General features: G+C 38.7%; 2 protein-coding genes across 2 annotated transcripts in view; both read right to left on the reverse strand.

The window, feature by feature from the left end:
- Positions 1-159: 159 nt before the first annotated feature.
- On the reverse strand, positions 160-6,833 carry LOC140936284 (ethylmalonyl-CoA/methylmalonyl-CoA epimerase-like). The gene is made up of 8 exons (XM_073385731.1): positions 6,697-6,833; positions 6,574-6,612; positions 3,977-4,043; positions 3,578-3,633; positions 2,920-2,979; positions 1,964-2,050; positions 1,433-1,504; positions 160-811 (listed from the first exon to the last, which is right to left on the reverse strand). The coding sequence occupies exons 1-8, from the start codon at positions 6,775-6,777 to the stop codon at positions 731-733; spliced, it is 543 nt and encodes a 180-aa protein (XP_073241832.1). The 5' UTR covers positions 6,778-6,833; the 3' UTR covers positions 160-730.
- Positions 6,834-8,666: 1,833 nt separating this feature from the next.
- LOC140938707 (E3 ubiquitin-protein ligase MARCHF3-like) overlaps positions 8,667-12,931 on the reverse strand; it is an 8,337-nt gene continuing 4,072 nt past the window's right edge. The window contains exons 2-3 of the mRNA XM_073388209.1: positions 10,020-10,253; positions 8,667-9,396 (exon numbers count right to left, since the gene is read on the reverse strand). Of these exons, the coding sequence (XP_073244310.1) occupies positions 9,040-9,396; positions 10,020-10,253 (591 nt within the window). The 3' untranslated portion in view covers positions 8,667-9,039. The remainder of the gene's footprint in view (positions 9,397-10,019; positions 10,254-12,931) is intronic.

Below are 12,931 nucleotides of genomic sequence, written 5' to 3' on the forward strand. Positions count from 1 at the left end.
GATTGCAAGTATCTTGCAGGCTGCCAAGTGGCTAGGAACCCTTGCCAGGGTATGAGTGGTGGGGTATGCCCGCTGCACAGAGCTGAGAGCCAGTCTTAAAAGACTTAGGGCAGGGGAAAATACCATGTTGAAAATCAAAAGAGAACAAGAATAAGCATCTTATGAAGTTTTCAGCTAAGGTTTATTATCACTCCATTATGGGGTATATTCATATAACATTAATCAGATTACAAATAACCTCAAAGTCTCTTGTCTAGTATTCCTAACTAAAGTGTAATAAATTAAAAAAGCTCTCAGAAGTGTTCTTTTCCCTATGTTAAGGTTTTTTTAAACCATATTTTACAAGAAGTAATAATTTACTTGTAAGAAATAAACCCAGCAGGAAATGAAGCAAGAGCTATTTGGAAAAAAATATTGTAGTAATAACTGCAAAGGGTAACAATGTCCAAGTTTATGAAGAACATAGCTTAAAAATGTAAGTATGAAATTAATAAAACTATTAAACTGATTGAAAATTTTTAAATTATCAATTACCTCACTATAGAAAGAAACTATGCATTTCTTTGTCAGTCATTATTTCCAGAGGAAAATCAGATATTGCTAGAGCAAAAAAGCAACAACAAAACATTTACAAAGTATAGGATATAACGTCACATATTAAGATTTTATTTTAGTCATTTCATGGTTTAGGACAAGCACCATCAAACTCTGATTTTTAACTTATCCTATCCTAAGCTTGTTCCATTTCTACTAAGACCCCACCACAATCTTTTGGATGCAAGAACACCACTGGTTTGCCATGAGCACCAATCTAAAATGAAAGAGATTGTACACCAAAACACAAAAGTCAGTATGTTGCACAAACAGACCAAAACCCATAAGGATGCCAAGGTGCGGATCCACACTGGTTTCCATCATTTCAGGGAAATTGGTCAGATTTTTATTCCCTGGGTGCCAGAGACTTTTCTAACGCGGTTTCCGATTTCTGTCAAGTCTTTATATATAGTGACCCTCTCGTGGCTTCGGCCTACAACCAAGATGTGTCGGCCTTCGGCCAACACTAAAAATTCCCCCCACACGTGTGAAAAACCTCTGGTACCCAGGGTCTTCCCGGGCATTAGGAATAATAATAATAACCCGCCATTTTGCAAGGCTCCATCCAAGGAGAATGGATCTGGCCAATATCCTGTTTGAATGACTAAGAATCCCAGGAAAGGGGACTTTAGGGAGTTAAAATCCAAAAAATATCTTAGAGAAACATGCCATTGGACCCCCCCCCCCTCCCCTCCCCTCCCGAGAAGCTTGCACCTTTTGGGGCCAGTATTTAGGAAACCAGTCAGTATTCATCCTAGTCTAGATCCGTGCCTGATGACTGTGTACATACATGAATTTATATGAGAAACTTGCATGGACTAAAGATATTAAAATTTACCCTAGGTTCTGGGCTCAAGGCTCTTATCTTATGTTCCTTAAGATCTTTCATAGCAGCTTTTATGTCATCAACCTGTAAAAAGCATTATTACGTAAGAACACCCATATATGACCAGGGCATGAAAAAACAAGCCCAATGGTACACTTAACAACCAAAGGGGTGGCCCATTTAGGTCAGAAGCTGACGAAGAGAGTTACTACAGCTGTAACTTCTGGAGACATCAATAATATTACCATCACAGTCACGCCTCTCCTAGTTGTACTTAAACTGTTGGCTACATTGATCTAATAAACACACTCTGAATAAATTAAAATCTTTGGTTAAGTATCTCATTTGTCTATTGTATCACTAACTGTTTTCTAATACTTTTAATGGACATTCAGTAACTTGGGTAATGTTCAGGATTGACAAAAGTTGCCAACAACTGCATGATCGCATGAGTGAGTGAGTGAAAGAGTGAATGACACATTTGCATTTTGCCCACAAAAACTCATTTGTGCACCACACATATTCACAAGCAAAAAAGCTAACCTCGATACAGATGTGATGTATCCCTCCACTAGTATTCTTCTTGAGAAAGCCAGCGATAGGACTATTCTCTCCCAAGGGATGTAAAAGCTGGCAAGTGGAGATAAAAACAACCAAGATTTAAAAATACACTTGTTACTTTGTCTAATTCCTTAGTGTTTTAAAACAATCTCCACTTCCCCCGAACTCAACCCCCAATCCAACATTATTATGACCTTTTCAATACTGGAGTCATTATTAATACGGAAATGAACACATTGAATGTAGTTCTAACTTTTGAGTCTGAGGATACAATAATCAATGGAAGTGAATTGGCCGACTTCAGTAGTACATTCAACTGACAGGTTGTGTTGCAGCTTATTAATTTTTTAAACTTAAGGCTTTATCTTGAAATGGCATTGGTTCGGTGCATGCTATTTTCTGATCTTTCTTTCCAAAAGACAAACCAGACCTGCCAAGTTGCACTATTTTGTAATGAGTCTCACGATTTGATGACTTAGCTTATGCTTTCACGAGTTGACAACTGATTTCTCATGCAATATAATTCTTGAAAAGCCTGATCCAAAAAGGTTCTGGAGCATCTGTAGGGTTCATTTCCAAGTTAGATGGCGACTAGCATTTGCATTTGATTAGCAAAATAATGCTTTTTCCCAACTTGGGTGAATTGTTTACATTCTTCAGGCTACAGCAAACCCTATCATGACTTGCCCTTCCCACCACTCACTGTTAAAAATAGCCAAAAAACTTGTGCATATGAGCAGTGACAAAGAAGATTAATCGTGATGTTTACTGCTCAAGCTTTAACACATAATAATACCCATACCACTTCTGGAAGTCCTTCCACTGGGAAATTTGGGACATTTTCCTCATTTTTGTTCCTCATTTTCCCAGCTCTAGGTTCAGAATCTCAAGATGTTTGCCTCTTGTGTGACAGCAGGTCGGAAAAAGTGATGTCTTACCTCAAGTTTACTGTTCCCTAAATTTACAAAAACAGTTGAAACTCCGTGTTCTGGAAGATCCTACAATGAAACAAGAAAGTTCATGTGATATAGTCATGACAACCACCACAGTGCAAAAGAGGGCAGTTATAACTTACTTTCCTTTCCGGATGATAAGGTAATCTTATTTTTTGAACCAGAATTTACATATGTAGCATCCTAGGTGTCATTGATATAGGCTTTTTGGGCTCTATACAACTGATTCTTCTTAGAGCACAGGTTTTGGGGGGAAGTCTTTGTGTTCACATTTTGAGTCTCCTCAGTGTAAGACAAACATTGTTAGGAAAAAAGCACTAAATATCTGCCTCAGAAAGGAGTCAACCTTAGTGAGTCAAAGAAAAGAACTATAGCTAGAATGTTTAACAGCTGGGGCCCAATGTTAGGTGTCCATTCAGATACATGTATGAGAGCAGTCAGTGGCGGATCCAGGGGAGAGGCCCAGGGGGTCCGCCCTCGCCCCCTCCTCTTATTTTTAGACCAAACCAAGGCCGAATTCTGAAGGGCCGAAAAAAAAATTTTTGAGAGAGGGCACCCCCCCCCCTTATCTCAGGGTGGATGACTAGCCGCCCCCCCCCCCCCCCCGGGTAGTTACAGTTATCTAAATGAACAAATAACTTACCAGTACTCCACTGACATCTGCACCTAAGACGTTCTTGTACATTGTACTAGCCTGGTCTGCAAAACAAGCAGAAAACAAATTCCAACTGATCAGTTCCATTTTGTCAGAACTGAAGAACCCTGTTCCCACCACAGCACAATTACTGCTTTAAATCCTATTGGGTACCAAAAACTAAAATTGGAAGAAGAAAGTCCTAAAAAAATGACAAATAATTGCAAGCCTGAAAGATCAACTGCTGTAGGAACCCTATGGACTGACCACACTGACAAAGTTATGATGCAGTATTATCATCAGTCAGAGGACACAAACATTAACCTGACTTTTAATGTCAAGCAACTGATACTTTATTTATTTTTCCTGACAGAATTTGCTAATTTCAAAAAGTTGAGGTTTATTTACCTAAATCTGGAACAGCAATTGCAACATGGTTCAGTTTTCCAAGTTTCCAAAGTTTCTCTTGGTTATTCTATATTAAAGTAAGAATTAGAAAAGAAGGTGCAAGTCACGACTACCACTGTACTTGTTATATATATACTTATTAATGTAACAAACTACTGATAAGGATAAGAACGACTACCACTGTACTTCTTATATACATACTTATTAATGTAATAAATTACTACTGATAAGAATAATTAATAAAATAATGGGTTTTTTTTGGGATTGGGCTCTGACAGAAAGAATGATTTTTGCTGTGTTTACACTTCAGCATTTTACTTAAATTAGGGTTAAAAGGTGAACTTACCAGGTAAAGTGTAAAAGGTAATGATAAAACTTCTGTTAATGCCTCTGGCCTTTTGAGAATGCTAGGAGAAGGCATGGTTTAGCTCGGTAACCAAGGTCATGATGAAAAATACGTCCGCTTGCACTGGCAATGAAGTTCAACTCCTGTGTAGTGCTCTTATTGCTTCAAGCAAGTTTGTTAATTTGATCAGTGATGGCCAATCGCAAGTGGCAAAACAATCCAGCTTGTACATATAACAGTAACCTGTGATCAGGCATTTTTTCTTTTCTCAGAGAAAGGTGAAAAAAAAGAACACCTGATACATTTACTCCACAAGTCATCCGCCACCCTAATATAATTAAGACATCTATCAACATTTGTTGTGTCAGACTTAACCAGAAACCCAAGTGATTTGCAACCAACGCGGTCTTGAAAAACATCACGCGTAAATAAGGAGAAGGCGTCTTTTGAAAATGTAAGAGATTGGTAGCCAATTTGATTTTTGAGGATGTCCTTGCTGAAGAATAAGTCGAGCAGCTCTTTCATGTACAGGGTCCAGAGTATCCACAATTTCTGATCTGCAGTTTCGCCATACCACTATACCACAGGTTACAGTAGGTAAAATGGATTTGAAATTGATTTCTTCCAACACTTTATCCAATTTTCTGTGTGAAAGATTTCTTCACATGGTCCACCTATATTGAGCATGTCAGATGATTATTAATCGCTAAGCCCAAACAGGTGGTGTGGCTCACAAGAGTATTGGAGGAGCGGGACCAATGAAATATCGGTTGTTAAGAAGCATAACTTCAGACTTGACTAGGTGAATACTGAGTCTGTTCTTTAATACCATTTCATTTTCCCCGAACAATTCCCTAAAAGTTCTCTCTTAAGTGTTGTTCCAATGAGTTTTTTTTCTGCAACCTGCTGTCCTATCTATCTTTTCTAAAGGAACAGGTACGGTGGATCTAATCTCACTGATCTCTAACATTAGAGGAAAATCTTAATAGATTAAAGAACTGGAACTGTGTTGGTATTATCAGAAATCAGAAATTAGAGATCAGAAATTATGGATACTCTGGACCCTGTACATGAAAGAGGTGCACAACTTATTTATCAGCAAAGACATCCTCAAAAATCAAATGGGCTACCATCAATCTCTAATACATTTTCAAAAGACACCTTCTCCTTCTTATGCATGATGTTTTTCAAGACAAAGTTTCAAACTCCATTAAGTCCCTCTTCAAGGCAAAGATGCAAAGAAGATTGTCTCGTTGGGGCAACCAAGTTGAAATCCCAGGAGTAATACATGAAGTTGGAAAAGACTAAGTTCAATATATATAATATACAGAGGACCTGTTATTTGGAACTTTCTGTATATAATAGTTAATTCAAATTCAAGTGAAACAACTAAGAAGAAATTACATAGATTTTCTGAAGATATTAATGAATTCTTATTTCAGGCCCCTATATAATGGTAGTGAAGAAAAGTGATGATTTTATATATTCTTAGAATTTTTAGCACCCATATAAATTTTTTACTTATTCACTGATCGCAATTGTAAATACTTTTATTTTATTATTTTATTAATTTGTTTTCTTTGTAAATAATTAGATAGCAGGTCCACATCAGCCTATGTCTGCGTTAATCCTCAACCTGCTTTAACAAATAAAAGTATGAGTGTATGTACTGGGTATGTATGTTCGTACATAGTCTATTATAAGTCATTGGTCGGTAATTGTTGAGAGATGAACTTAGAATATCTAAGGCAGTATGAACGCAATGCAAATGTACCGAGGTTTTATGATACCCAACTGCTGAAAATGAAAACCTCAATAAATGCTCAAGTGTAGACACAGCATTTGACACCTTATCTGACTGATGACTAGTTTCCAGACCCCTTCTGACCATGACTAATATTCATGAAAGAGAAATCATGCAAGCTAGCATGCACAGAAAGCATACGTAAAAGTTTTAGGCATTGCCAGGTTGAAAAATAATAATACAGTATTGCAGCTTAAATGGTTCAGCTGAAAGCTATTTACGCCTATTTTCTACTTCGATTAAGAACAAAGAAGCAAAGTTAAAAGACAACTCACAGAAATTAAAATTATTGTATTTTCCGAAGTAAGCGGGAAAAACAATTTGTTTTGGTTTGGAAGTCCATCCCAAGCAAGCTGCTGATTTTAACTTATAAATGTCGGTTTTTTGAAAATTTACAACAGTGACTTCTAAAAATTGTAAGGAGAAGTGAAGACTGCACTTACTTACCGAGCAGACCAGTGATGAGGTTTTTATTCCATTTGAGATCTGTGTATTATGAGAGGATTGCACCACTTAGTTTCCATTTTAAAAAATAGAAAATGAAACTTACAGTTTTCGCTAGCTACACACCGAAATGTTGGTAGCAGCTCTTCGAGCAAGAGATAAACCAGCACCGCGAAGAAACAACGATCTGAAGTGTCCAGAGGCCATGTTCAGTTTGACTACCGGTTAAAAGACTGGTAACAAATCCTTCAGACTCGCACGCAAAAACAGCTTCCGGTTTCCGTAAGGGGATGTCCGGAAATGTCCGGATAATTGTCCGGATCCCCCTTTCTCCCCTCAGTCTTCACCAAAGAAAACCTCTTGGTTAATGGAGTAGTTCCGAGCCAAGAGACATACATGTATGTAGTACAAACAGGGAAATGATCTCCTCGTATAAAATTACTGGGAGGGGGCCACCTGTACGCACGATACGCGCGTGCGTACCTGAAAATGCTGAAGTTAAAAATATGAAAGATGATGGTAAAAAGCAAGTAAATAAATAAAAGAGAATTATTTTAAAAAGCCCAGTTTGCTTCAATTGTGTCTCTGAATTGTTCTTTTTTCTAAAACAACGGAATGTTTTTCTGCCACACCCAAATGTCGGTTTCCAAATTCCAACGAAACGAATGATGAATTGGTGCACCAAATCTTGAACGATACGATTTAGGGAAAAGACAGTCTGTCTTTGTGGAAGAAGACACGATTACGTCAAAGTACGGTGCCTTTATTCGGTCAAACACAACTTTTTATGTGAGGGACGATGCCCTTGGCGGGATGTGTGATACGGGATTTGGCTGCATTTTGGGGTGGTACTCGGTATGCGAGCTAAAACAGGAGCGGGGGGAGGAAAATTTAATAACATGCGGCAGTGGAATTCCCTGATTTTATGGGGATGGGATGTGAGAATCGTAAGAATTGAAAAGTAGCATATACGGAAATTCAATTTTGTCACGGATCGCATTAAAATGAACTCAAGGATAGGCCTATACAACCTCCTAATCAGTGGATTTGTTGTTGCGTTGCATTATTAAAGCCTTCAAATTTATATATTTTTGCCCTTAGCAAGCAAGTCTTTTAGAAAATAATTTACCTCTTTTGAAATGATCATAGGCTTTTTATAAATTGTTTTCAGAAGAGGCTGATTTTCTATCAGACTTCACTTTTCCAGCTGGGTGGTATGTATTGATGAAAATCAGTTGTCTCTCTACTTTTTGCCTTTTTTTAGGACCAAAAGAGTTCTGAGTCAAACAAAAATGACCTTTGACAGCCAACTTTCAACTTGTATGTGTTAGGATACCCACGTGCTCGTGTTTGCAAGGTCCTCTTCAAATGTTCTACCTAGTACCTAGGAGGGTTACAACTTATTTATGTCATTTCATAGACAATATCATCATATCTCATCAAGGCACCTAACTAAACAAGTAGGGAGGGGGATTTGGAAAATTGTGCGTACCTCTGGAAAAACCATGGTTACGCCCCTGCTGATCCATTTGTAACATTGGCCAGTAGTGAAACCTATCTGTCGTCTCTCTCAGCCTATCCGGCGGTGAAATGTAGGAGAAACTTAAAGCACGTGATTCGGACTGAGGAAGACAGCGGCAGCCATGGACAGCTGTTTTCCAGGCCCTCTCGATTTAGCCAGCGTGGCAGGCGCTTGGAAGTAATGGGTCCTCTTGTGCCGCCCATTAGTTTCAAGATTGATTGGGTTCATCGGTGCATAGCATAGCAGGCAGTGCCGATTGGTGTCTGAGTGTTTTACCTATTGTTAGGTTTCTCTGTGGCGTTATGCGTTACAGTCCAACCCCGTTAATACGGACACTGAGAGGGCCATGAAAAGCGTCCGCATTACATTGGGTATCTGGAACTTCATAACTGAGCGGGGTTTGACTGTACTCGCAGTCGAACTTAAAAAAAGAAACGTAAGAGTTGAAAAGGTGTAACTGGATTCACCAGCGGAGAAGAAGAAAATAGGGAAGGCAATAAGAAACGACAACAAAAAACAATTTTAATAATAGTTCATGCTTACATCGAACTACCAAAGCTAGCCGCGAAGGTTCGGTTGTTGGTCTTTAGTGATGTTTCATTGATTGTAAGGATGGCGTTATTAATTTGGTGTATGAATGAGAAAGAAGAACTACGGTGACAGTTTGTTGCAGAAAAGATTACGACTTTAACAATACTACTCAGAAGAGTCTTTCGAATAACCTATTCATTTTGATTAACACCACTGTCGGAGTCGCATGCTCGAAAAAAGGCCTGGACGTTCAGGCTCAGCTAATTGAAGCATGCACTGAGGTTACTGAATAGTGAAAGCTTGCGCGATTACAGACAGGGTTGGTTGCTTTATTCAATCTCTATTAAACAATATTAATTACAAAGTCGATACTTGGTTCTTAAAACGGACGCTGCTCCTTCTACTCTATTACCAAGTTACACTGCTGTCTCTATGGCTGAACAGCTTCCCTGCGGGTCATCCAGTACTCCATCCTCAAACCTGCTGATTTTCACTAGTTTAACTACGTGATTATGATTTTTCCAGTCCAGCCAACATCTTCGGTGATATCTTATTGTAACAATCAACCAAAACCCAAATATACACCAAAGAAACAAGCTCAGAATAACCAATCCCGTGCCAGTCCACTTATCCACCGCAAAAACAAGGTAGTACCAGGCCCCTTGAGCGCAGAGATATGAGCTTGCAATGACCAATGGACCGAGAATCAGAAAGCATATCAGATCCGCCAAAAGATAGCGACGTTCTCGACGACTTTGGCCCTTAATAATCCACTGGAGAAACAAAACAAAACAAAGGGGTGGGTAAAAGTTATGACGACTTGAGATTTTAAATATGTCACTGGCTATATTCTCATCTTTGATCTTCATTCTTATTGATTACCGTAAAAGAAAATTACTGTCATATATTTTACACATGCGAAATTGTCTTCTCGTCGATTACATGAATAAATGTAAAAAAACAAACGAACAAACAAAGCGGTAGGCCCTTTTGACGTGAAAGAAATAGACGCTGAGTTCAGATACCAACATCAGTTTTGTCTGCGACGGAGACATTTAAACCCCACTTAAAATGGATAAGCTGAAACACTATAATTTGAAAATTATGATTATCAAACAAAACGTTCCATTTAATTGAAGAGTCATTATATAGACTGGTCATTTTGATCGGAATCGTTTTATAACGCTTTAAGACGAATGTATCGGTTGTAGATTAAACTCGTCCTCAGGTTGAACGAGAATCAGTTTTCTTCAGATAATTCTTTCTTTCCTAGCCCTCATTATCCAAGAAGACAAAGGAAATTCTGGTTCATCCTGAGAACAGATCACGTCTGACCTTCAACATATACATGTACTCATGTGGCGTCCCGGTATATGTCGCTTTTAGACTGACTTACCTCTTTGAAAGACCTTGGAATTCTCGCAGTGTGATATCTATGACCACATATTTCACAGGAACTTTTGTTAGCTTTGGAGAGCCACTCCTCTAAACACTGGAGATGACATTTGCCCAGTGTCCCTGCACAGTGACAAGGGCTGATAAGAGACTCGCGGACTGTTTCATCTCTGCAAATACGACAGGTATTTAACAGATCGTCTGAAGAGGACTCGTCGATATCAAGATTAAAATTCTGTGCACAGTAAAATAAAAAGAAAATAAATTTCACCCACCGTCGACTGCGTTGATTCTTCTCCTAATAAAAGTTTATGGAAACAGCAAACTGTCGAGGATGAAAAACCAGATCGATCGGTGGCCCGCGAGAAAAAGTGGGACAATATCGCATCAGTGGAGGAAATCTGACCCACTTTCGACAGTTGCACCCAACGTCAATTTTCGGAAAATATTTGTTCGGAAGACGATTGGAGATCCTGAACTTTCGGAACATTTGTTGTAAAATTTCTTGCTTTCCTGCTTCTCCTCATCCTCGGAGACCCAGGGGCAGTTAGTCGGGTCGATAAAATGTTCGTGGTGAAAGTTTACTGTAAGATCGAGACGAGCCCCTGGGCACTTACTCTTACCGAACCAGTTCCAGAAGCGTTTGAATTGCCTGCTTCTGATTGGCCAGAAAAATTTTTTTCTGGCCAATCAGCGAAGAGAAGCTACCGGGTGACTTTCGTGTTTCCTTACACGACGTAGTTTTCCTCATCGATCGCCATAGTTGCGTAGCGCGTTCAACGGGGAAAGTTTCTCGACGAAAGTTTCAGAACAAAATGTTAACAATCCGCAAAATTGCAACCTTTAGCACGGCTACAAGAAACAAACACTCTCCGATGAATTTTTACGGCGGAACTTTCTCAAAGGTATCGTAAATTTTTATTGCTGATACGATACGCGATGCATGACTTTCACTTTCCACACCTTATAATTTGCTCACATTGTCTAGTATACAACACCAAGCTGACATTTTAGATGTCCATGTTCGTTGCACGACTTCTGAAACTTTCTACAGTGTGAAAATTTCCGTTGCACGGGCCACGCAACTACGTCGATTGATCGTGGGAATTGCTGGCTTGCTGCAGTGCTAGTGCACGCACCTTCTTGCTTTCGCCCCAAACTCGATCCCTTACGGCGGAAATTTTTCAAAGGTATCGTAAATTTTTATTGCTGATACGATACGCGATGCATGACTTTCACTTTCCACACCTTAATTTGCTCACATTGTCTAGTATATAACACCAAGCTTACATTTTAGATGTCCATGTTCGTTGCATGACTTCTGAAACTTTCTACAGCGTGAAAATGTCCGTTGACGGGCCACGCAACTACGTCGATTGATCGTGGGAAATGCCGGCTAACTGCAGTGCCTTCTTCTTGCTTCGCTCCAAACTCCTTTCGAAACTTTTAAGCTTAAAAGCTTACAGCAGTTGACCGTACGAATTCTGCCGAAGTTGATAGTAGTGTTAACTTTAGATTCGAGGGAGACCTCCAGCAAGCGCTTGAAGAATTAGAAGGCTTGTCTTTGTTTCCTGTGGTACAGTGGTACAGTTCAAAGCGAAGCAAAGATTTATTATTGAGAAGATTGTGGAAAGAAGAGATGTTTTTGGGCAATTGATAGAAGAGTCTAAGCTTCCAAATGTTGCCTATAAGCTAGGGGGTTTAAAAATCGTTAGATGCTAAAGGTTATGAATTCCCTAGTAATCCATTGGTCATAGTGATTTCACCTCTCATGTCAATTGTTGTGGACCAGGTTAAGTACTCGAGGTCACTAGGAATATTGAATGGATAGGGAGCGTTTTCTTTGTTGTATGGAAGCCCTGAATCATTAACTGGGGGACAAGAAATTCAGGGCAATGTTCTTTAAGGTGTTTTACCAGAAGAATCCCGTTGCAGGTACATACAGCTGTTCATTGGTAAGTATGCTGATTTGTTTACTAGGAAGGGTGCTACACTGAATTCATTGTGGGGAGTTCTGAAGGGGTAAAATGGGATGTTGTTGCTCTGGAAAAATGGTATTTAAGTCACTGGCAGGGGGATTCTATCACTGAGAATGGGAAAAAAATGTAAAAAATGGGAATTGAGGGTTAAACAGTTTCAATGGGATTGATATCCCCCCTTCAGGACCTTCATTATACTTAACAGTAGATCTGGCTTTTATTCAAGGATGCTCAATAATCTTATGTCTAAAAGTTGACAGACACTTCACAAGAATTATCATGTTTTTTTGTCACCATTTATTGACAATTGAAAGTTGATGAAGTAAGCCTTGCGACTGCTTAATTAAGATAATAGTGCAATTGAACATTTACATATTATAAATGGAAAATACCCCATAATACAGAACTACAGATGCCATTACATTAACTTTATTTTTAAGCTGTTGAGATTTTTTGTTTTTACTTTTTTATTGGAGTTCACATGTCTACTTATAATACTGCTTGAGTTATGTATATACTAGGGAGCCTTAATATTTTATTTTAGTTTAATTTGTTGATTCTTTCTGTCCCAAAGGGTTTGTTTTACTAGGTGGCCAACAAGTATACTTGAGTTTATTATTTGAAAACTGTCTAGAAAAATGGGGTGTGCATTATATTCGGGTGCACATTATACACAAGTAAATATGGTATACCTACACATAACATACCCAAACTGTTTTCCAACACTCTCTGGAAAAAAGGAAACTGTGCTGAAATTGTCTCTTACTGTTTTCGATAATTCTAAAAGTCTTTCTTCTTTTAGATTTCATTAAGTGTACAACCTGTAGAAGAGAAAAAACTCCTTCCTATTTTGATGACAGTAATGAAAACAGCAGAATCATTCCAAGCCACTTATGTTGCGACATCAGTGCCAAAGATTGTTGGTCTGCTTAAA

The sequence above is a fragment of the Porites lutea genome, chromosome 5 (genome assembly GCF_958299795.1).
Source record: "Porites lutea chromosome 5, jaPorLute2.1, whole genome shotgun sequence".
Taxonomy (NCBI): Eukaryota; Metazoa; Cnidaria; class Anthozoa; order Scleractinia; family Poritidae; genus Porites; species Porites lutea.